Source organism: Ipomoea nil, unplaced genomic scaffold (genome assembly GCF_001879475.1).
Source record: "Ipomoea nil cultivar Tokyo-kokei standard unplaced genomic scaffold, Asagao_1.1 scaffold0688, whole genome shotgun sequence".
NCBI classification, from domain to species: domain Eukaryota; kingdom Viridiplantae; phylum Streptophyta; class Magnoliopsida; order Solanales; family Convolvulaceae; genus Ipomoea; species Ipomoea nil.
Window position 1 is genome coordinate 2,665,859 of NW_017617116.1, and position 23,114 is coordinate 2,688,972.

General features: G+C 36.2%; 2 protein-coding genes across 5 annotated transcripts; one reads left to right on the top strand and one right to left on the bottom strand.

The window, feature by feature from the left end:
- The first annotated feature begins 255 nt into the window (after window positions 1-255).
- On the top strand, window positions 256-18,428 carry LOC109175996 (fluoride export protein 2-like). 4 transcript variants are annotated; one of them, XM_019325397.1, is made up of 7 exons: window positions 256-573; window positions 1,258-1,704; window positions 1,833-1,910; window positions 2,597-2,695; window positions 2,988-3,180; window positions 3,344-3,759; window positions 3,884-4,266. In XM_019325397.1, the coding sequence occupies exons 2-7, from the start codon at window positions 1,315-1,317 to the stop codon at window positions 4,100-4,102; spliced, it is 1,395 nt and encodes a 464-aa protein (XP_019180942.1). In that variant the 5' UTR covers window positions 256-573; window positions 1,258-1,314; the 3' UTR covers window positions 4,103-4,266. The 4 variants fall into 4 exon arrangements, with proteins under 4 accessions (XP_019180942.1, XP_019180941.1, XP_019180943.1 ...); XM_019325396.1 differs by lacking the exon at window positions 256-573 and adding an exon at window positions 18,418-18,428 and having other exon boundaries at window positions 1,242-1,704; window positions 3,884-4,119; XM_019325399.1 differs by lacking the exon at window positions 256-573 and having other exon boundaries at window positions 1,251-1,351; window positions 1,432-1,704.
- On the bottom strand, window positions 4,861-6,442 carry LOC109175998 (flavonol synthase/flavanone 3-hydroxylase-like). Its single transcript, XM_019325401.1, has 3 exons — window positions 5,850-6,442; window positions 5,419-5,746; window positions 4,861-5,192 (listed from the first exon to the last, which is right to left on the bottom strand). Exons 1-3 carry the CDS (start codon window positions 6,320-6,322, stop codon window positions 4,980-4,982), a joined length of 1,014 nt encoding a protein of 337 aa, XP_019180946.1. The 5' UTR covers window positions 6,323-6,442; the 3' UTR covers window positions 4,861-4,979.
- Window positions 18,429-23,114: the final 4,686 nt, after the last annotated feature.

Consider the following 23,114-nt stretch of genomic DNA (forward strand, 5'->3'; position numbering starts at 1 on the left):
ATGGAACATTTTGAAATGAAAGTTTGTCAACCTTCGACAGTGGGGCCCAAAACAGAGTGTTTTGCGGCTGCAGTTAGAAGATTCCCTCCCGCCCTCCGCTTGGCTGGGCGGCTGGCTCACAAGCTGAAGCTCTTGCGTCGTCGCCATTCCCATCGCTGCATTTAAACCTCTCACGTCCATTCATATTTTATTCTCGACTTATCTTTTTTTCACTGAATTATAACTTATTCAGTTTTGTGAAATTAGTATGGTATTTTTATTTTTATTTTTATATAAAGAGAAAAAAGAGAAAAATACCACATTATCACCGCCTCCTTCCTTCACGTCGTCCACCGCCGGATCCGCCGCAACACTGCAACAGCTTCTGCCATACTGAGCCTCATTGACGGTGATCTTACGCCCCTCTATGCTCTCTCCGTTCATCCCCTCGATCGCATCTCTCATCTCATGGATTGCTAGCTAATCTTCGAAACTCACGAATCCCAAACCTCTAGATCTCCCACTCTCGCGATAATTCATAATCTTCGATCCAGCCGGAGTATCTCCCCCAGCTGAGAGAAAGTACCACCGAAGGTGCTTTCAGATACTCGAATTTAACTACAGACATACATATTTATTGTAAGCGGTTGTCCCTTTCTCGTCTCTCTCTTTCTATACTCCGGTATCTATCAGCTTTTCTTTGTCCTTTTTCTCGTAAAGTGCATTAAATTTATTAGTTTCCAAGTTAACTAAACAATAGAGAATCATGTGGTTGGTTCTGATGTGAATCCTGGGAGCTAATCTCTCTTTTAACTGCTGCAACTTTTGCTTTAGAAATCTATTATGCTTTCTGAACTTTTGAGTTTTCTCCGATTTGCTGAAATGCTTTGTTAGTGGGGTACACAGTTTTCTTTCCATCACAAATCTTTTAGTTTGGCACTTTGCTTAGAAGGCCCACTTTCAACTTCACAGGGCCACTCTTTAGTTCTTAATGCTAAAATAATACAAACATTTTGAACATATATGGACACCTCAGCTTTGAAGGGAACAAATTTTTCTACACTATTCTCTTTTATTTCACTTTTGTCTGTTATGTTCTTCTTTTTGCTAATTTAACTTTTTTGTATCAATAAAATTTTTAATTTTAATTAAATTAGATAAAGAAAATGAGCCAAAAGAGTATATGATATTGAACATCTACAGTATTACTGCATTAGAATAAGTTACCAACTTTCTGTGCACTGTTCATGATGCATATGTACATTTTGTTGATTGAAGCTGCAGTAAATTTTCAACTGCAGCAACTGAAGATCAAGTTGCTTGAGAAAGGCAACCATGGACCAAGGGGATAATGAATCAGAGCTTAGAAGAAGTGGATCTTTTGCACGGACTAGCAGTTCCTGTTCAATGCGGAGGAATTCTCGTACCTTATCATTTTCTTTTTCACCACAGCTGGAAAATGACGATGGAAGCGAATCAGTATCAGAAGCAGGAGATATTGGGGATAGGGCACTTTGCAGCAATAGGTACAGTGGGAGTGGTAGGCTAGTTTTATCTGCTGAAAGTGCTGCAGAAAGTGGAATGGTTGTGCCCATTGCAGAGGAAGGTATCTGCTCCCATGATCCAGTTTCTAATAATAATGTTTCTCCTGTATCACCATCTATTCTGGATATTGTATCACCTGTATCTAATGATGCATTCATAAAATCTGGAGACAAAATGAATGTGAGTTGTTACCTTTTCTTTTTGTTTTTAAACACACCCGTTCTTGTAATTAGTTGGATTGATTAAAGATAACTTTATGAAACTGCATGTCCGTTTAGTTGTTCTGAAGAAGTGTGATTTGCATGCAGGATTCTGAAAAGGAGGTGCCATGGTGGTTGGAATATTTTTCAAGCCTTTTGTTTCTCGCTGTTTTTGGAATATTAGGGGTAAACCCCTACATAATTGACCTTGTTAATATGTTTATTTAAAACTGCATTTTTTCCCATTCTATGGAATCATTATTTTGTTTTGTATACTGCTGCAATCGTCCACCCTCATCATGTAGCTGCTCTGTTCCTTGCCAACTTTGAACAGCAACATTGCTACTTCCAATAGGTCCAAAAGTCTGTTGCCCTGTGAAAACTGTTGTCTTGCGATTTATAATAATTTCACTCTAATTAAATGATTATTAAATATTTTTTGGATAAGTAATTTATTAAATCTGATATAGTCTATTATTAGAAACTATAGGACACTATGTAGGAAGGCTTAATTTATTTATCCTTTCCAAATATAAAGTGGTTCAGTAACATAATAGGTTACTTGTTAGAATTTTCATTGCATAATCCTGTTTGGAGAAGAACTTGGTTTAGTAGTCTATCAAAGATGCAAGAATTGTAGGATTAATCAGTTTATGTCTTCCAGGCATTAGAATACACAACATTTTCTTGAGAACTTTACTGTTCTAATTTTCTATTTGTATGTAGTCCAGGTGGGTATATTACATTCGTACATCCAGAATTTCTAGCTTTAATGGTGGTCTGTTTGATGAATTTGCTTACTCGGTCTCTGTGTTGGTTATTTATTGTGTACACTCCAGAAGTCATCCATTCCAGTTACATATTATCTGCAGGTTTTACTAAGGTATGGTCTTCAAAAATTGTTTGGACCAGGAAATGTTGGTGCCACAAGTGATCAAAGCTATATGTATCTTGACCTTCCTTCTAATATGGTAACCTCTACGCTAACGTATCCTTTGGAAATCATATTATGTACTAATTTATTGCTTAATATAAACAAATCACTTGCATGAATAGGAAGTGTATGTTGGTATCTTTATGCATAGACAAAAAAAAAGAGTAGAGAATCTTCATTAACTGAAATTGCATACATAGTTTACTTTGAACTTGGAATCAGGGTCTAGACGTAAGACAATGTTTTACTATTCGATTGATAATATGATAACTTCTTTGCTCTTTTGTTTGTTTCATGTGTTCTCATTTATGTCTTTGTCAATTCCATAGGTTGGTTCATTTTTAATGGGTTGGTTTGGGGTGGGTTTCAAAGGAGAGATTTCCAAAATTTCAGATCAGTTGGCCATGGGATTGACAACTGGTTTTCTGGGAAGCCTGACTACTTTTAGTGGTTGGAATCAGAAGATGCTTGAACTCAGCATTGAAGGTCGATGGGTTTTTGCAGTACTTGGCATTATTATAGGTATAGAATTATTATTTTTTGAACAAAGTTGAGTTGTGTTGACATTGCTGCATCTACTAGCTTCTCTTCTTTATTCAGTTATAAGATCAAGTCAACATTGACAACCATATATCTTCTTTAATTTAGTTTCTGCTATGGTTGATGAAGCTTGTGATTCTTGCAGGCTTGTTTCTTGTAGCCTACTCCATTATTTTTGGAATTGAGACTGCAAAGGGTGTTCGATGGATTGTTAGAAAAACAGCTACGAGTAAAAATTCCAGCTCTGAAAGCTCTTGGAAGACGAACAGTTTCAAACGCCGTTTGGTAGTTTCAGTAGCATTGCTACTTATTCTTGGTGCTCTATGGAGTACATGTATAGCACTGGAGGCACATGAATTCAAAAGAGGCAACATTAAAGCCCAGCTGTGGCTGGCTTGTCTCGTTGGACCATTTGGTGTCTGGATCAGATGGTTCTTAGCACGGTTAAATGGGCGTGGTTTGGGGAAATCTGGGTTGTTGAAATGGGTACCCTTTGGAACCTTGATTGCCAATGTCTCTGCAGCCTGTGTCATGGCAGCACTAGCAACCTTGAAGAAAGCGGTAAACTTCAAATGTTGCACACACAGACACACTCTTATCATTCTTAAACGAGCGACTCAAACCCCTTCCATTTGAATTAACACGTGAACTTGAATTCACTTTCGAGGTGTGTTGTGTGATGCAGGTGAAAACCAAGGATTGTGATACGGTTGTGGCGGGAATTCAGTTTGGGCTGCTGGGTTGTCTTAGTACTGTGTCTACCTTTGTTGCTGAATTTCATGCCATGAGAGAGAGCAAATACCCATGGAGGGCATATGCATATGCCTCAGCTACAATACTTATATCTTTCATATTTGGGACTCTAGTGTACTCTGTACCAGTGTGGACAAAGGGATATAAGTAGATGATAGATGATTATTTGTAGAAATTACACAAGATAATAGAGGTAGGTAGGTAGGTAAGTAGTAGAACGGCTAACTGAAGTGCAGTTTACTGAATTTGTGGTGTTCCTTTATTGATTCCACGCCATATCCTACTCCTTGTAATCTACATTCATGCTAAATATTATGGAAGAATAATGGATTCCAAATGCTTGTGTTTGGTGTTCTTCATTTGCTGGGTGGGGTTTTGAGTGAGTTAGACTGCAAACTGCAAATGATGTGACCATATGGGATTGGAATTATTGTCAAGGAAGTATACTTCTCATCTCGATTCTCAAATAATGTTAATTCCACATATTTCTGGTCTCAAACTTGAGACTTAACTTTTTAGAAAGCAACACTGATGCCAAAAGGTCAATAGACAGCTTATAAGAAGAGTAGTCGGCTAGACGGCGAAAGTGATCCTTTCGTGGCTGAGGCTCTTGCAGCCAAGGAAGCCTTGGCATGGCTAAAAGAGCAAAACCATAGTAACATTATTCTAGAGTCTTGTAATGCTGATTATTGTCTGTCGATTGCTATAGTGACATTGGGAGTTTTAATGTGTGGCTCATGAGTTAGCTCGGGCAACCAGTTCTATGTCTGTCTCAGGAGTGTGGACTGTTATCCCACTTGCGGAGTGTGGACTATTATCCCACTTGCTTATATTTCTGATTTATTAAGTCATTAGTGGAACTTTCTGCTTTGATTTCAAAAAAATAATAGCAAAGGGCCGCAATAATTCAACCATTAAAATAAAAAAGAGCATATTTAGTATAAGTTTATCAAGGAATGGAATACAAACAAGGCCAGTGTTTTATTAGACAAATGAAATATAATAAGGAGCTGAGGGACTTCAATTCATTACTGAGGAAGCTTGTTGAGCTTGCAATAAGCATAATCCTTGTACTTTTTGGTCTTATGTTTTGGTGGATTATTCTCATCAATAAGCTTTGGAATGGGCCCAACTTCAAATTCAGGTGGTGGCTCCAAGAAGACAGGCCAGGATATTCTTGTCTTTTCCTTGTCCACTGTTGTCCTGTGGTACACACTTTTATACTTCCCATTACTCAAAATCTGCAAAAATTATAAAACACAACTTCATCAATTTCATGTTCAAATAAAGTTTGTAACTTTTACTTTCTACTTTGTTGGTAATACCATACACTTAAGTACAATCCCCAAACCATAAACTATATGTTTAAAATTTTCCAAATATTTGTAATAAACTTTAAAAACTACTACACATATATGTAATATTCTAGTGCATACAATGCAACTAGCGGAAGGACATGCAGAGTACCTCAATTTGGTCACCGATATGGATGATGAGGGCATTTGGAATATACTTAACATCGTACCAATGCTCGTCCTTGAAAACTTGGAGCCCTTGGACCTCGTTGGGTACAAGAATGGTGATTGCTGACATGTCGGTGTGGGCCACCACTCCCAAGGCCAAATCTGGTCGAGGACATGGCGGGTAATAGTTGATTTTCAGCAAGTGAATTATATCTTCACCTCCTGCCGCTTCCTTTAACTCATGAGCCTCGAGGCCAAGACCGATGGATAAGCTCCTAAACAGTCTATCCCCCACTTCAAGTAGTTTCTTCGCGTACTCCTCATTTGCTTCCCTACAATATAATGTCAATTTTTGCCACCACACAACACAAACGTTTGTACCATGTAAAAATAGGTAAAAGCATGCATGGATGAAATAAGAATATATGTATATACCTATAAGAAGGAGGGTTTTTAGGCCAGAATTTGTAGTTAACCGCAGAAGGTGGCCAAATCCTATGAAACAAGTGGTCAACCCAACCCCTCTTCCCATCCACATCTTTTTGCAAACTGGTCCCATACCCCTCAATGCTCCCGCCGGCGGGGTCCTTAGCCACCGCCTCCTTCTCCGCCTGAGGGAGCTCGAAAAACTCCTTCCCCACCCTCTGCAACTCCCGGATCACCTCGTCGGGTATGCCGTGGTTCACCACCTGAAAGATCCCCCACCCTCTGCTCGCCTCCGCTATCATCTCCACCACCTTCTCCTCCTCCGGATCGCTCATGTCGATCACCGGCACTTCAAGAACCACGCCCTGGAGGGTCGTCGCCGCCGGCTGCTCCTTCTCCGACCGGATGTACTCCGCCGGGATAGTGTCCGCCGTCATCTTTGATAGGGAATTCGCCACGGCTTGCACTCTCTCCACCTCCATTTTTTTTTACTAATTTGTTTTAGGAAGATGGAGAAGAAGAGTATCAGATCGGAGGAGATCGAATTATTTCCTTTACAATTCTAGTTTAATTTGTGTGTGGAAATGTGGAATAATTCATGCCACCTTTGCTTGGTCCCCCTTTATAGAGTGAAATAATTCTACTATATTTTAGTTATTACTTTCGTGTGCATTACTATTTCGTGTGCATTACTTTATTATTATTATAATATATGATATGTTTTATTAATTATTTGTGGATTTCGTGTGCATTATTATTATTATTATTATTATTATTATTATTATTATTATTATTATTATTATGATGTTAAAAAAAGAAGAAGAGATTTTTGTAGCGTAAGAGCTGAGTTAGTTAGGATGGGTGGTAGGAAGTTTCAAAACAACGTGTGTAACTGTGGTTCACTGGATAGCTGCTACCTACTTACTAGGAAACAGAGACTTAGGTTACGTACTTGGCCTTTAATTTGCATGCTTCACAGTTCAAACTAACCATCAAACAAACTACCAGCCACTACGTTGCCAAACACGAAAAACAACTCTAGAAGCTTTGTTATTTGCGGAATAAGTTTGGAATGGAGTAGCGTTTCCTAAAAAAGATTTATTTCTTTGTTTGTTAATACGAGTAATTTTTATTTTCAAGAACAATGTTCTTGGAAGGGGAACAGCTATTACTGGCCCCTCCCATGGTATTAAGATATTTATGATGAGTTCTCAGGAATAAGTTAATTTTCTTCAAACATGTTGTTAGTAGCTTAGAGTAGTTAGTAAGCGAACTGTTAATGTAACTGTAAAATCAGAGGTTTAAACCTTGTAAAGTGTGCGCCAGGCTTTCACTTGAATAAGAGTCGAATTCTGCATGTGACTCGGGTCGAGTCTAAATTAATCTCACATATTGTGGTGAAGATACTAAATGTCTATGAAAAAAAAAAAGAAGAAGCTATTGGTGTATGAACAAATCTATTATTTTGTATTTCATGCTATGCTTTATTGTATTAAGGAAATCTTTTAAGCATGTCCGGTCCTATCATTCTTTAGGCTCGGGGCATAATAACAAAAATGGACCCTATATGAAATTAATATATATTTTTATAATAAAAATTTAAATTAAATAAGGAAGCAATACTAATGTCAAATAACTTAAATAACATTTATAAAGAACCAATAACGCCTCCACTGAGGCTTAAACTCATAATCTTCCAAATGGAAGTCCAACCCGAATACCATTAAACCACATAGTCTTGGTTATAGACAATGACATTATTATTATAATAAATAATAAAGTAATTATTAATAAAAATTTATAAAACAAAACTTACAAGTAAGAGCATAGAATAAAATCTTAATTATTAAAAACAATAGATCAAAACATTCAAACGTGATAAAAGATATTTATAATAAAATATGAAACATAATTAATTAGATAAAATAGATTGAATAAAAAACATGTAATAAATCACACATCTTATATATTGATATCATATTTATAAATACTCTTTTTTTAGTTAGATCACTTTCAAGTTTTTCTAGATTAATTTGAATGCAATGACTCACAATAGAACTTCTAAACTACATTGACTAGATAATTAATAAAAAAAATTAAATTATCTTTTAAAATATTTCTCATAACTAAATCACAAAATATATTACATATACATAACTAATTATAAAGTTCACAAAATAGCAAATATTCTAAATATAAGTAGTAAATTAGTCGAATAATAGATTCAAAATTTGATATGAATTACAAATCAATCTATATTATAAAATCTCACTATAATTATTGAAAGACAAAAAAAATCACAAAGTTACAAATTAAATTTAAAAAACTACAAATTAGAAATAAATAAATTGTAGGAAAATGTATATAAAGGTTTGATCCCTCATGAGAATACAAATTACAAGTCCTACCAACTCAACCAAGTCAAATCTTTAGATAACAAAATTCTTAAGTTCATTTAGTAATAGTAGAGAGGGAATTTTTTTCTTAAATTCATTTACTAAATAGTAGAGAGGGAAATTTTTATGTAAAACTACGTGAGGAGGAATTGATCCCTTACCATGCAAATTAAAACCATTTGTCCTACTAACTCAGCCAACTAAGAGATCATTAAAATAAATGTATACTAAATAATTATATATACAATAAATTTATAGTATATATAACATGTAATGGTATAGGGTGGTGGGCTCCTTCCAAGCATGGGGCCCTGGACAAGGGCCCAACCTGCACTTGCCCAGGGCTAGGCCTGTCTTTAAGGCTATCTAAATAGGAGCCACTGACGATGTACAAACAAATCTATATACTCCTTTGCATGTTATAAAAAGTATTATACATAATACACGACTTACTATTATATCAATCTTACTATCTCAGCTTTGTCAAAGTAACTTGAAACCTAAAAAGATTGTGCCAAACTACCTACATCACCATGAACTTTAGCTTGCACAAGTGGAAGAGTATGCATATACATGGCTGATAATTATTCTCTTTTAATTTGGTACATAAAACAATCCATGTGTTAAGTTGACATGCCTAGCTAGAATTAGCATGCACAAGAACTCCGAGGGAACTGAAACACGGAAAAATATAAACACCTTTCAGCCATTTAATAACCACAGCCCACAATAATATAATATTAATTACCTCTTATTGATACGTTAAGTTAACCCTACAATACCTATGTGGGAGCAAATCTGTCTAGTGCTTTCATAATTGGTTGTTGTAAAGTATATTGGTTTCATCAAACTTTAATTTGCCTAATTCAAATTAAAAGGTAAAATGTATTATCAAACAACTTGCTTAATTCAAATAAGCGTTTAAGTTATTTGAAAAAAAAAAATCAAGTTAATGATAATTTGTTGAGTTGACATTCTGTATATATTATGATTTTTGATTGATATAATAATTTTGTATTTGTCGAGGAACGAGGATGAAGGTCCTCATCCATATATGGCGATAGGATGAGAAGAACTTTGTGCTCCGTCTTCGTGGACAGCCACAAGTGTCGTCACTCTTGGACAATTATGGATAGTCCAACTGCATCATGCATAGTCATGACTATCTACAAAATAGTCTTCCTTTAATTTGGACGATTATGGTGGTTGTCCCCAACCGCATCATGCATTTTTTTTTATTTGAATACAAAATTAAAATAGTACATGTGACGTTTATGTGGACAAATAAAATTATACATGAAAGTTACATCAACATAACATGCATACAATATTAACATGTAATTTATAGGTAAAAAGAGTCAATTACATTTTTTTTTTTGAGTTTAAATGTTTATATGAAGTTTTTTCTACCTTGGCAATGCAATTAAATTTTCTCAAATAATTAGAGGGTTATTTAGCTCTTCTCCCTTTTGAAATTGAACATTTAACCTAAGTATATGCAACACCGTCATTGGGAGAGTTGCCTTTTGAAAGGAGTCTTACCAAAACTCTATTGGGTTACTTTTATTCAACATAATGCAATACTAGTTTATAGGGTAAAAATAAAAGGTTAACTTTTTTTTTTTTCCCCTTTGTTTATAAAGTTCATAAATTAAAGTGTACGCATGGTAATTGGTCTAGGTACTTTAATAGCAAAATATGAAATTTATTTCGTTTAGTGCGTAATAGGCCGCAAATTATGCTGTGCAACCGTGTGCACCATGTATGGTGCATATGGTTGCAAAAATGACGTGGTTTTGACTAAAAACGCGCGTCCCATTTAAAAAAAAAAAATCAGGTTCGATTCCTGGCAATAGCATTTTTTTGTGCATAATTTGAATTATATATTTACAAATTCATAACTATATATCCACAAATTCATAACTATATATCCATAGTGAATGAATAACACAAAATCCAGAATGAAAGAACTAAATATCCACAATGAATGAACTAAATATCCATAAATTCATAACTATATATCCACAAATTCATAATTATATATTCACAAAAATGATGTTAAGGGGAATCATAACTATTTTTTTTTTTTTTAAATGAGACGTGCATTTTTAGCCAAAACGACATCGTTTTGCAACCGTGTGCACCATGCACAACATAACTATTGGTAATAGGCTCATAGCAAATACACGAGGAGTCATACCCAAATCCAAATGAATTGGACTATAAAGAACACAAAATTGAAAGCTGCCTAACACCCATAATCCATTTTGTTCAATGGTGGGTTGGGCTATATCTAAGAGTCAGAAATGGCTTAAAAAGATTAGATGGTTCCAAACTTCAAATACAAAAATGCATTATTGATTTGTACTTAACGTCGGTGGCAATTTAGATTGTTAAAAATGCATTGACCCAATCTGGTTCTCATTGTTACACTCACCCTTTTATTACTCCACTACTTGGAAGGCAAATTATACATGGATCATGATCTATCTTCTATTGTGGATCATATCATAGTTCAAAATGACATTCAAATTATGTCTTAGTTAATATATTGAGGGTGTTTGGTAAATAGCTGTTAACTGATTGGGTTAGTAGGTTTAACTAGTTGATAGCATTAGCTGATTGTTAAAAAATGTTTTACAAATTAGCTGTTAGCTGATAGCTAATTTAATGCAAAATGACTTTCTCAAAAAGCTAATCGAAAAAGCTACTTTGAGCAGTTTTTTGAATTTTACCATTTTAGAACAATAAATTGTTACAAAAAACTAATTAATCAAACACTCATATTGATTGAGAGGTTAACAATATTTTTAAATTCTAATACAAATTACATTTAAATTTAGAAATATTTAAATAAACTTAGGATCGGGATAGGAATAGCAGTGGCAGGTTATACGGGTTGGCCAACGGGTTACACGGGCCAACCCGTATAACCTAGATACCCTTTACGGGCTAAATGGACAGGCTTATTCGATTTAGGTCGGAAAATTATACGACCAGACCCACCTAAAATTGAGCTAAACGGGTCAAACTCCAGGGTATGGGCCTCTGGAAGTTGTTATTTGAGAGTTTTTATTTTGAATACTATTGACTTTGTTACAATGCAGTATCTGTTTATAACTACTTTGTATACCTATTGAAGCACATACCGCCTCCATTGAGGCTTGAACCCACAACCTCCCATATGGGAGTGCTGTCATTTGAGAGTTTACGGTGAAAACTGCTATTTATATACTTATTTTTTTAAAAAAAGGAAACAACAAACTTTTTTTTTTTTTTTTTTTTTTTATAAAACTAAATGTTCAATATAAGAAGGAACTGAATTGATGAACCAAACAGAATGACCCTACTGTGAAAGAGTTGCTCTATCCAACACATGAACACACTTATTCTCTGATCTAGGAATATATTTAAAGGACACTACTTCAAAGTGTCTTCGAAGCTCTCTATACTTATTTCATTTGCTTTGAATTTAACTTAGATTTTAACTTTTACAAATTTTTTGAAATAAAAAATTATAATTAATTTGAAGAATCTAATTTCTTAATGCACTAACTTATAATCATCAAAATCTATCAATTTATAGTTATTTCTATCAATTATAATCTTACACTGTATGAATGGATATAGTCGAAATACAAAAATATGTGAAACTTGCTAAATGCTACAAAAATAATCTCTAAGTTGCTGTTGGACTCATGATCGAATAGAAATCCCATCTTCTCACTAGTCAGCATATATTAGCATTTAGCAATATGGAGTATGGGCCACAAGAAAAGAACATTTTTTTTTTTGAATGCTGCTTACTCCATTACAATCTGTCTCCACTGAGGCTCAAACTCACAACTTCTTATGTGGAAGTCCAACCCGGGTGCCATTAGACCACAAAGGTCTTGGCAAACCACAAGAATCATTATTTTCAATATAATATATAAAGGCGTCTAATTCATGGGATAGAAGTAAATTTGTTGTTAGACATGCTAAACTGTCTGTTATTGAACTCTCCCCTCTATTCACACCACTTATTAAGGTCAAAGAAATATCAACATTAAGTTTTTTTTTTTTTTTTTTTTTTTTTAAAGATATCTGATCTGTGGGCGCAAAACTATCTAGAAATGACATTATATTGTACGACCATTCATTAACAATGAAATAAAGATAATGACATGGGACATACAATAAAATTCTCGTCGATTTCCAAAACCTGTGGTCCTTTCCATATCATTGTACTCACAATTCGTAAACAATTGCGAAACATGGAGGATGATGGTGGTGATGATCTTAACAGCCATATATCATTGGATAATCGGCTTACCCTCTTCATAATCAAGTTTAATAATGTTTCTTTCCCATATACCTCCAATTCCAGATATGGGACCATATAGATCGAATCCACACACTATGATCAAATGACAATTCAGATCGTCCAAGATGAGTGAAAAGTAAGCACATAACGACGTACACCAAATGATCTGAGCTCCAAATTAATGTCTGTACCTTATTTTTGTTGATTAATTAAGGTGATGTGACTTACACACATATACTGGTCTTATTTGACAATTAGCGGTTAGCTGTTAGCGAATTTATTAATGGTTAGTAATAACAGATTGTATTAGCAATTTTGATCGGTGGATTGTTTTAGTTACTTATAGATGGATGTTTGATAAAATTAGTTATTTAATACTAGTTGTTATCATGCAAAAAGACTTATAAGATATGCGAAAAAAAAAAAACTTCGTAGGAGAAATTAGGCTCTTGATACCATAATAGATTATGAACCCAGCTGATATTATTGATGTAAAACAATCAACTTTAAATAGCATACAAGGGAGAGAAGATAATAGGTAGTTAGCAGGTTGTTGTAACAACCAGTCTCTACATAAAAGGAATGCAACTAGAACTAATCATATACAAAAGATGTCAGCCACAGATATCCTTAACATGTATGTATGTATGTATGTATTAATGTATTATTATTATTATTATTATTATTATTATTATTATTATTATTATTAACTAATTGAAAAAGCTGCTCCAAGTAGCTATTTTAGTTTAAACTTGTTGGGGTAAAAATTTGATTTTAAAAACTATTTACCAATCAAACACTTATATTAGTTATTTGATCAACTTAAACTACTAAAGTCAATCAAAAAGTTAAATACTTAAATGTTATGTCAAAACATCATTTACCAATTAAACAAGATCATTGATCAAGTTAAACTACTAAACTCAATAAAAAAGCTAGTGTACTTAATCTTAGGAACTCTACGGTTAACATATATTATGTAATTCTGTTAATAAATTATGTATCTATTACAATTAACATATTATATATTTACATCTAATATATTATGTTTTAACAGTTAATATATTATATACATGCAGTTAACGTATTATGTATCTTCAATTTATTTATAGGATGTGAACCTTTATCCATGATATAATTTTTCAACCAAGCCAAATGAGAAAGGAATGAAAATAAAGAAATATACTATTAGTCGTGTACTATTGTTTTAAACATATGTAAAAGTTTAGATGAGACCAATGGCAAGTTGAATCTTAAGCCCTCTTAACACTAAGTTAAAATGTCGATCCTTACAAAAGTGTTCCATCATCAAAGTATCAAACTCTGTTGGCATTACGTTAATTGAAAGGTCATTTTTTACAAATAAATAAATAAACAAAGGTATAATTGCCCTTCTTTTTGTATGAAATTTATAGTCACTTTTTGAGCTTGTGTACTCAGTAAATTTCGTTCTTATCACACAAGAAAAATAAATTACACTAGAAAGATTTTTTGTAATTAGCTTCACTGAAAAAGTATTAACAAAATCAAACTCATGACTTTTTGCTACGAAAATTATGTTCCACCCACTCGATCATCCTTTCGGAAAAATATATAATACAATCATGTCGGGTTAAGGTGTGAATGCCCTTGAGGTGAGGGATGTTTTCTTTTGTGGTCAAGAAATTAGAAAAGTTAATATGGGGTAGATTCAGAAATTTTCAAGGCGAAAGATTGAAAACCAACGAGCTGAGATGTTTAAAAAAAAAAATGCACTAAACTAAGCTTTTAGTAACTCATCAATTAATCTCAGCTCATTGGCCATTAATTAGTTATTCTGCAATAATTGTTTTAAGATGAAGTCGTGACTAACACAAGTTCACAGGTCACGAGCCAGCTAGGAACACATGTTTGGTCTTAATTAATTAACGTAATAATTAATAAACGCGCCTTTAACTAGCTCCTTTGGATCTATGCCAAAACAAATCATTGGATTTTATATCTTTTTAAAGTTCTTTTTATTTATAAAACTTCCTATTTAATTTCAATTGGTTCTGACAAATGACAATTTCAGAGCAAGGACTCAAATTCAATGGTTTTAATATACTAAATTTAATATTACTTTCAATAATATATAAATATAAATATAAGTTACATTTATAAATAAATATCTTCATTTTACAATTTCTACGACATGTTTTTATATTTGAAAAATGTTATATAAAATTTTTCTTTATTCACAACGCTTTCAAACACATCCATTTCAATAAAAGTAACCAAACAATCATTCATCAAGTTATCTCTCATTCGATTGCATAATCTACTATTCACTATCTCTATTTTAACAAATTTGACACGGATCATCATAGCGCAAAAAACAATTAGCTCCCGTGTGACCAAAACGGTTACAAATTTGACACGGATCATCATAACGCCAAACACAATTGGCTCCCGTAAACCTTTACAAATTTGACACGGATCATCAATGTCACGTCGTTGACCTGACCGCTTCTAATACGGTGTATCTTGGTTTGATGCCATCGGCTACTGCTACGAAGTGAGGAACATGGATGTTGGAAAAGAAAACCCTAGCTAACTGATACCAGATGAGAATATAATTGTGTTGTATTCAATAATAATGTCTGAGAGTACAGGGAGCGAATATATAGAGATGCTAGATAGAATCCTAGTATAACACGAATAATATAGTCCTAGTCTAATATGGATAATAGAGTCTTAATAAAATAAACATAGTTCCACGTACCACTGTCAAATGGCAGTAATTTCAAATGTAGAATAAATAGTTTTTGTTTGGTAGGCTTATTATAAATTTATGATTATATTTAGAATTAATTTTATTTTTGGTCCTAGATTTATAAATGACAGTCAACTTTTAATCTTTTTTTAATAGAACATCATCATTTGGTCCTAGTATTATTGTGGAATGACCATTTTTAGTCATTCGTTAACAAAATCGTTGAAATGTCGTTAAATATAAAGACATTTCAATCATTTTTTTATACAAAGTAGGTTGAACCGTTATTTTTTTATGTTTATTTTTTATTTTTGAAAAAATCCATAATTGAAGACCAAAATGCACTTGTATTTAACGATATTTAAACTGTTTCGTTGATAAGGGATAAAAAATGGTCATGCCACAATGATACTAGGACCAAAAGTGGATGTTCTAATAAAAAAGGTCTTAAAGTGGATTGCCACATATAAATCTAAGACAAAAAATGTAATTAACTCTCATATTTATTCCTTCAAAACTGTCATATTTATTGTTTTTATATTTTGTCAATAAAAAAACAATATATAGTATATTTATACTCTCTATTCATTACCAGGACTATGTGGTCTAATGGTATCCGGGTTGGACTTCCATTTGGAAGATTATGAGTTCGAGCCTCAGTGGAGTCGTTATTGGTTCTTTGTGTTTCAGTAGGTTGAGAAAGTATATGAACAGATACTACAATGTAATAGAACCAGATCAAATCAACTCATCATTCTTCGCCTATTTTCTTTAATATTTTTTTTATAAAATTATTAATTTTGGATATTTGATAGTACTTTTAAGAGTTTTTTGCACTTTTGGTCCCACGACTATAGTGGCACTATCAGAATTGATCCACGACTTTCAGATCTTGCAATTTTAGTCCACGACTATTATTTTTTTGGCAAAAATGGTCCTTCCGGCCATTTTTCCGTCAAAATTCCACCGGAGTAAAATTTCTTCATTTTTAAGAGGGCTAAATTTGACATTTCCCTTAACAATTCTTCCTAGATAAAAAACAATTCTTTATTGCAAAATATGGCAGCCAACAATCAGTAATACAAGTCTCTTAAACATGTCAACTTTAGCCTTCTTAAAAATGAAGAAATTTTACTCCGGTGAAATTTTGACGGAAAAGTGGTCGGAAGGACCATTTTTGCCAAAAAAACAATAATCGTGGACTAAAATTGCAAAGTCTGAAAGTCGTGGATCAATTCTGATAGTGCCACTATAGTCGTGGGACTAAAAGTGCAAAAAACTCGTACTTTTAATGTAGTTTTCAAATATATAAATTTTATATACTAATACTAAACTTAAAATTAAAAAAAAAATTGAATTCTAAATAACTTTAGTCAAATTTAACATAATAACCAGACACATAAAATGTGATGAATTAAGTAATTTTTTTAAAAAAATTATCTGAAATTTCTGACATAAAAAAACTCAAAGGTAGCGTATAAAAGTCTTTTTTTTTCTTTACTTTTCTTTTTATGCATATGTGATCCAGTATTGTGAAATTAATTTGAATTCAGCTTGGGTGGGCTCTCGTAATTGTATTAGCTATCCGCTTACAGACTACCCCAAATTGATGGGTTAAATTTTTAAGAATGACCATCTTCTCAATTTAATACGGGGTAATTTTTAAAGGTGGATAAAAGAAATCATGAATTTAAAATGAGTGTGTTTAATCAAGACTTTTGCAAATTTTTAAAAACTTTTATGCACTTTAAAAGTTCAAAAGTATTCTATTCAAACTTCATTTCTAACCTTTAAATAATTTTTAAATGTCAGGTGTTATTTGATTCATACTTTGAAAGAATCTTTAATTTAAAAGTATGATAATACTAAATTAATACTTTTAATAGTTTTAATTTAAAAGTGTAGTGGCATTTAATTTATACTTTTAAACAAAATTTTAAAAATTTATTGATATTTAAAAAGTAATGAATTTTTATAAAATTTTTTACATTATGACTTTTGTAAACTTCTTTCCTTCACTTTAGTATAAATTGAAATCAATCACCTAAACTCTACACTTTTTTCTTCCTAGTTAAACACTACAATATTTTCAACAACATATATTATTCAATTCTCAAGAGATTATAAAGTTGAGTGGTCCAGTCAACTATTGTTTCAGCTATATATTTCAGCAAGTATGTCCTTTTTTTTTTTTTTTTTTTTTTTTTTTTTTTTTGAATTTAAATTTTATATTTGGGCTGTAAAAGACAATCCCTATTTCCTTGTACTTCTCTGTGTATAAAATATGTTGCTTTGATTGAGATGTTTAGATGATTCTGCTGAATTGTGAGCTCCCATTGGAGCAGCAATGTCAATTGGGTTTGTTCACCAGCCAGGGTAGTCATGGCGGCAAATTATATCGTAAATCATGTCTACTTTGTATGGTGGATTCAATTACATAAAAATAATATGTAAGGACATAAAAATTTTAAATACATAAAAATAATATTATAGTCTTTCAAAAAATAAATAAAATATTATAGTATAATTTATGTATTTACAATAATGAATTTATATATTTATAATATCCAGTAATTTCATAACACAAGTTTAATTTACATAGAAAACATACACTTGATATAAGACATAGCTATATAATTAAAATAATACAAGAATGACAGCCAATATAATTTCAGTCATGTAAAAAGTAAATTTTATTATTTTGATAAAATAAGTAAAGGAAAATTTACAAGAATAATAATATATGTACAATAGCTATGTAGTACATTCCAACAATATGATATAAGCAATGACATGCAGTGTACTATTTTGTACTACACACATCCAATTAAATATATTTTTAATGTACTTATCGTTGATGAATTATTGAATGGGCATTGGATGGGAAGTTTGAATTAAGTATTTAGGATGTTGAAGAATATGTTTACTTTAACACATTACTATAATATTGATATTGGTGTATTTTTAGTTAAAATTAACTTAAGTTAGGAAATGTTCTGTGTTTTATTTTGTTAGTTTTCTAGTCTTAGAAGGTATCGAAGATTTCCATATCAAGGAAATTAAAGATTTATAGAAGCAAATAAGATTATAGAAGTTTTCTATTTGATTATAGAAAGCAAAGAAGATCAAGATTTCCTGTAGAATTGTAGAAAGCAAAGAAGATCAAGATTTCCTGTTGAATTGTAGAAAGCAAAGAAGACAAAGGAGATTCAAGAAGTATATAAATCAAAGAAGATTATGGAGGTTTCATATTCACTCTTGGAAGAAAAAATCTTGAAGATATTTCATGAAAGTTTTCTATCCACTCTTGAAGGAGAAGATCTTAATTGCAAAGGAAGGAAAAATTAACAAGGTTGTTATGATCCATTGATTAAGATCTTTCTATATATATCCATTGATAAGGAGACATTGAAAAGGTAATGGCCCTGTTTGGTAAAAAATTGGCATATAGGCCAATTTTGGCTTATTTGACCACCATTAATTGTTTGATTTAGTTAAAATATCAATATAAATGTTTGGTTAATTAGCTTTTTGCAATTCCAAAATGCTAAAATTCAAAAAGCTACTCCAAGCAACTTTTTCAATTAGCTTTTTGATAAAAGAAATTATACCAAACAGCTATCAGCTAACAGCTAATTTACCAAACACTTTTCTACAATCAGCTAATGTTATCAACTATTTATACCCACTAATTAACACAATCAGCTAACAGCCATTTTACCAAACAGGGCCAATAAGTAATAACTCAGGTATCACGTGACTATATATCTTTCAAGAAGAAACCATCCCTAGAGTCAATTGGTAAGATACTCAAAATTAAGTTGAAGTCAGACTAGAAAATACGTCAATTAAGTTTCCTTCTATATTTCTTTTTATACTTGAACATTTTAGTATTCAATCATCTAAATATATCTCTAGAGATGCTTTAAGAAACGATAGGAACGGAATTCTATTATTCTAACAAGAGATTAAATAGTATATCATCAAGGACTTTTTTGCATAATGCAACAGAGACTATAATTTAACATTGAAGAAATTGATTACCAATTGAGGAGTTCACCTCTTCAACAAGAGTAGCATCTTAAGGCAAGAATGATCTTGCAGCACAAGGGAGTCATATTCTTAATTCCCAAGTCTTTACATAAAGAGCAGTGGCAAATATTTAGATTATATACTTGCTTGAATAAGTTTGAGAATTTTTATGGCTAGTGCTTTGTGTATTCAACCCTGTTAAAATCTTGGTTTATTGATTTTGTGGCAAATTATTGTGTGGACCACGGTCCAAAACGACGTCATTTTTATGTTAAAAATTTTCTTGCTCCGCTTGCATGTTAGAATAATGAATATTATGTTGGGAATTCCGTTGGTGAAAACAAATAATAATCCTATAAAAATAAGATTATTATTTTATGTAGGAAGAGGGAAGGAAAGATGAAGAGATTGGCTAGTGTTTGGTGTTGGGTTTTTAGCAAGAGTCAAGCGATCACTCTTTCCTTAAAACCTTATTTGCCACCTCCCAAAAGTGCTAGGAGCGTTGTGGCCTAGGCTTCCCAGGATAAAACGATTCAATGTTTGAGCACCCAAACAAGGAATCCAGCTGATGGGGAATATACACCGGCCATACGGGTCGACCTTCTGACCCGGCTGTCCTGCCCGGTCGTGTACGCAAACGAGCACTTGCCCGTTTGCCCGATCAGTCCCTTAGCAGGGGCGCCTCCGGAAGGCCCCCGAGCTCTCGACCGGGAACCGGGATGTATAGCCGCCCGGGATATGAGCCTGACAGCCGCAGAAGCCTCGCACCACGTGGACGGTCGCATGCCTGCCTCCCCTCCACCCGGTGCATGCGCGCCACGTGTCCGACATGCCGGGGGACCGGGTGCAGCTCCCTAGGACCCTTATAAATACTGCATTAAATGCTAGAGAGAAGGACTTTTGGATTAGGTAACTTACTAGATTAGAGAGGATCTTGGTCATCATATACGATCGGTTTGTCTGTAACTCTATTGTAACCTACACGTATTAATACACAGCGATTTTATCCACATCATTTGGCGCCGTCCGTGGGGACCGGTACAAAATCCGTGCGTTACTACCGATCCTCCTCACATGTATCCCTTCATGGACTTCCTCAACGCCGGCGGGGACGCCGACGACACCCAGCCTGACCTACGGGCCCATCTGAATGCCCGGATAGACCTGAACCAGCCGCCAGAAGGGGCATTCCAGCCTCCAGAGCCGGTCAACATGGGACCAATGGAAGCCGCTTACAGGGATATCCCGATGCAAGCTACGCATCAAGCTCCGGGATTCTTCCCGGGGATTATGGACCCGGCGTACCAGTGGTGGGCCAACGCTCCGCATTTTTACCCCCCGGCATACCCGCAGCCGCAGATGCCCGGGGTATACCCTCCGCAAATGTACAGCCCAGTCCACAACTACCGGATCGTTCCCCCTGCCTTCGGCCTGGGGGCGAGCGAGCATGACGGGGCACAGTCACATCAAGAACCGCCGAACGCCCCTCCTGAGGCCCCGCAGAACCAGCGCCGCCCGGCCCGCTCGCGTCTCGGTTCGATCGACCGTTCAGCAGAATATGCTCCCCGAACAAGTGCCTTCGACAGGCTGCAGCCGGCGGGTTCCCCCCGGCGAAATCGTCCGGGCGGTAGAAGGGCGTCCCTCGACAGGTCGGCATCCAGCCGTGGCGCGGACTCGGACGAAGTCAGCTCTTCCCGGAGTCACCACCGTCGCGACACCCAGCTGAATACGACGGCTGGCGTCCCGCGCGAGGTCATGGAACAGGTCGGACAGGAGTTCAACCGCTGGAAGCAGGAACAAACGGCACAAGTCCCGAGTCTCGACACCGCGCTATTGCGAACGCCGTTCTCCAGTGAAATCATGCAGCAGCAGTACCCGATCGACCTCCGGGTCCCAGGGGCAAGGGAATATTCGGGAAAAACGGACCCAGAAGAGCACGTCAACTCCTTCTACGGAAACATGATAATGCTGGGCGTGTCTGACGCTGTTATCTGCCGTGCGTTTTTATCAACGCTCTCGGGAAGAGCGGCCGAGTGGTTCAAGTCCCTTGAACCGGGCTCCATAACGTGCTTTGCCGACTTATCAACCAAATTTATCCGATGCTTCGCAACGTCTCGGACCGTTCGGAAGCACTTCACGCACCTTGAAGCCGCCAAGCAGCTAGAAGGAGAATCGTTAACCGACTTCCTGGTCAAATGGAAGAATGCCATCGGCGAAGTCGAGCCAATGGACGACAGGACAGCCATCAACGTCCTACACTACTCCCTACGAGCGGGGACCCTGTATCAGGACTTCATAGTCCACCCGCCACAATCGTACGACGAAGCCATTCGAAGCGAGGAGACCGTCAACAAGCCCCCCGGGACCTGTCCAGGCTCACCCGCCCGGTAACGGAGGTCCTCGATTATGCCCAAGGTTGCAATCTGATCCAGCTACCCGAGCCCGGGCGTGACGGCCGGGACACCTCCAAGTTTTGCGCATACCACCGCAACCGGGGGCACACCACGGACGAGTGTCAGGTCCTGAAGGAGGTGATCGAAGACCTCCTCAAGGAGGGTGAGCTGACCCAGTTCACCGAGAAGAAGGACAAAGGGAAGAGATGGAGGAAGTTCTTCAAGCGATCCGGCCGGGACAAGAAGGACAAGGACCAGGATCCCGAAGGAGAATCCCGCCCCAGTGGCTCCAAGCAGGTGATACACGTGATTTTCGGCGGCCCGGAGGGCGGTGACAGTACAGAGGAGCGGCATAGGTGGAGCCAGAGCCTACACGTCGGACTAGTAGACGAAGCTCGACCGGATAAGCGATCAAAAGCCGAACCCATCGCCTTCACGGACGATGACCTGCCCCGGAATACTGATCATGGGACCGAAGCCCTGATTGTCACGCTTGACATAAGCGGCGTGGATGTTCGAAGAGTGATGGTAGACACCGGCAGTAGCGTGAACGTCCTGTACTTAGACGTTTTCAAGAAGTTGAAGCTTGACGGGAAGAAGCTGACCCCGGTCCACACCCAGTTATCTGGTTTCACGGGGGCCACTATCGAACCGGAGGGTATGATCCGATTGCCTGTCGAGGTAGGAACCTACCCCAGGGTGTCAAAAGCAGACATGGAATTCATCGTGGTAAACCTCGCCTGCGTCCACAACGTGATCTTGGGCCGACCGGGAATCGCGCAAATCGGAGCGATCATCTCAATGCCGCACCTGTGTATGAAGTTCCAAACGCCGGCCGGGGTCGGCGTGCTGAGGGGTGACATCCGGTCAGCCCGGAAGTGCTACGTCAAGGCAGTCCAAAGGAGTGAAGCTGGTTCATCCAGAGTAATGCCATAGCGGGCGAGAACAGGCCCTCGGCTAGGAGCAGCCCGAGCCAGCGGAGGAGGTCGAAGAAATCCGGTTATCAGACCAGTTCCCCGAGAGGACCGTCCGTATAGGCGTAGCCCTAACGGCCGACCTGAGAAGCTCAATCATAGAGGTCCTGAGGGAGTATGCGGACGTCTTTGCTTGGGGACCACAAGACATGCCCAGAATATCCCGGTCCACAATATGCCACCGCTTGACGGTGGACCCCGCCGTACGGCCGGTCAAACAGAAGCAGCGACATCTATCGATCGACAGAAGAGATTTTGTCCGGCAGGAGGTCAAAACGCTGAATTCAATCGGGCATATCAGGGGAGTCTCCTACCCGGACTGGGTAGCCAACGTGGTTGTAGTTCCTAAACCGCCGACGTGGCGCATGTGCATCGACTACACAGACCTCAACTGGGCGTGCCCGCTTGACCCTTACCCCCTGCCAAGCATCCACCAAAT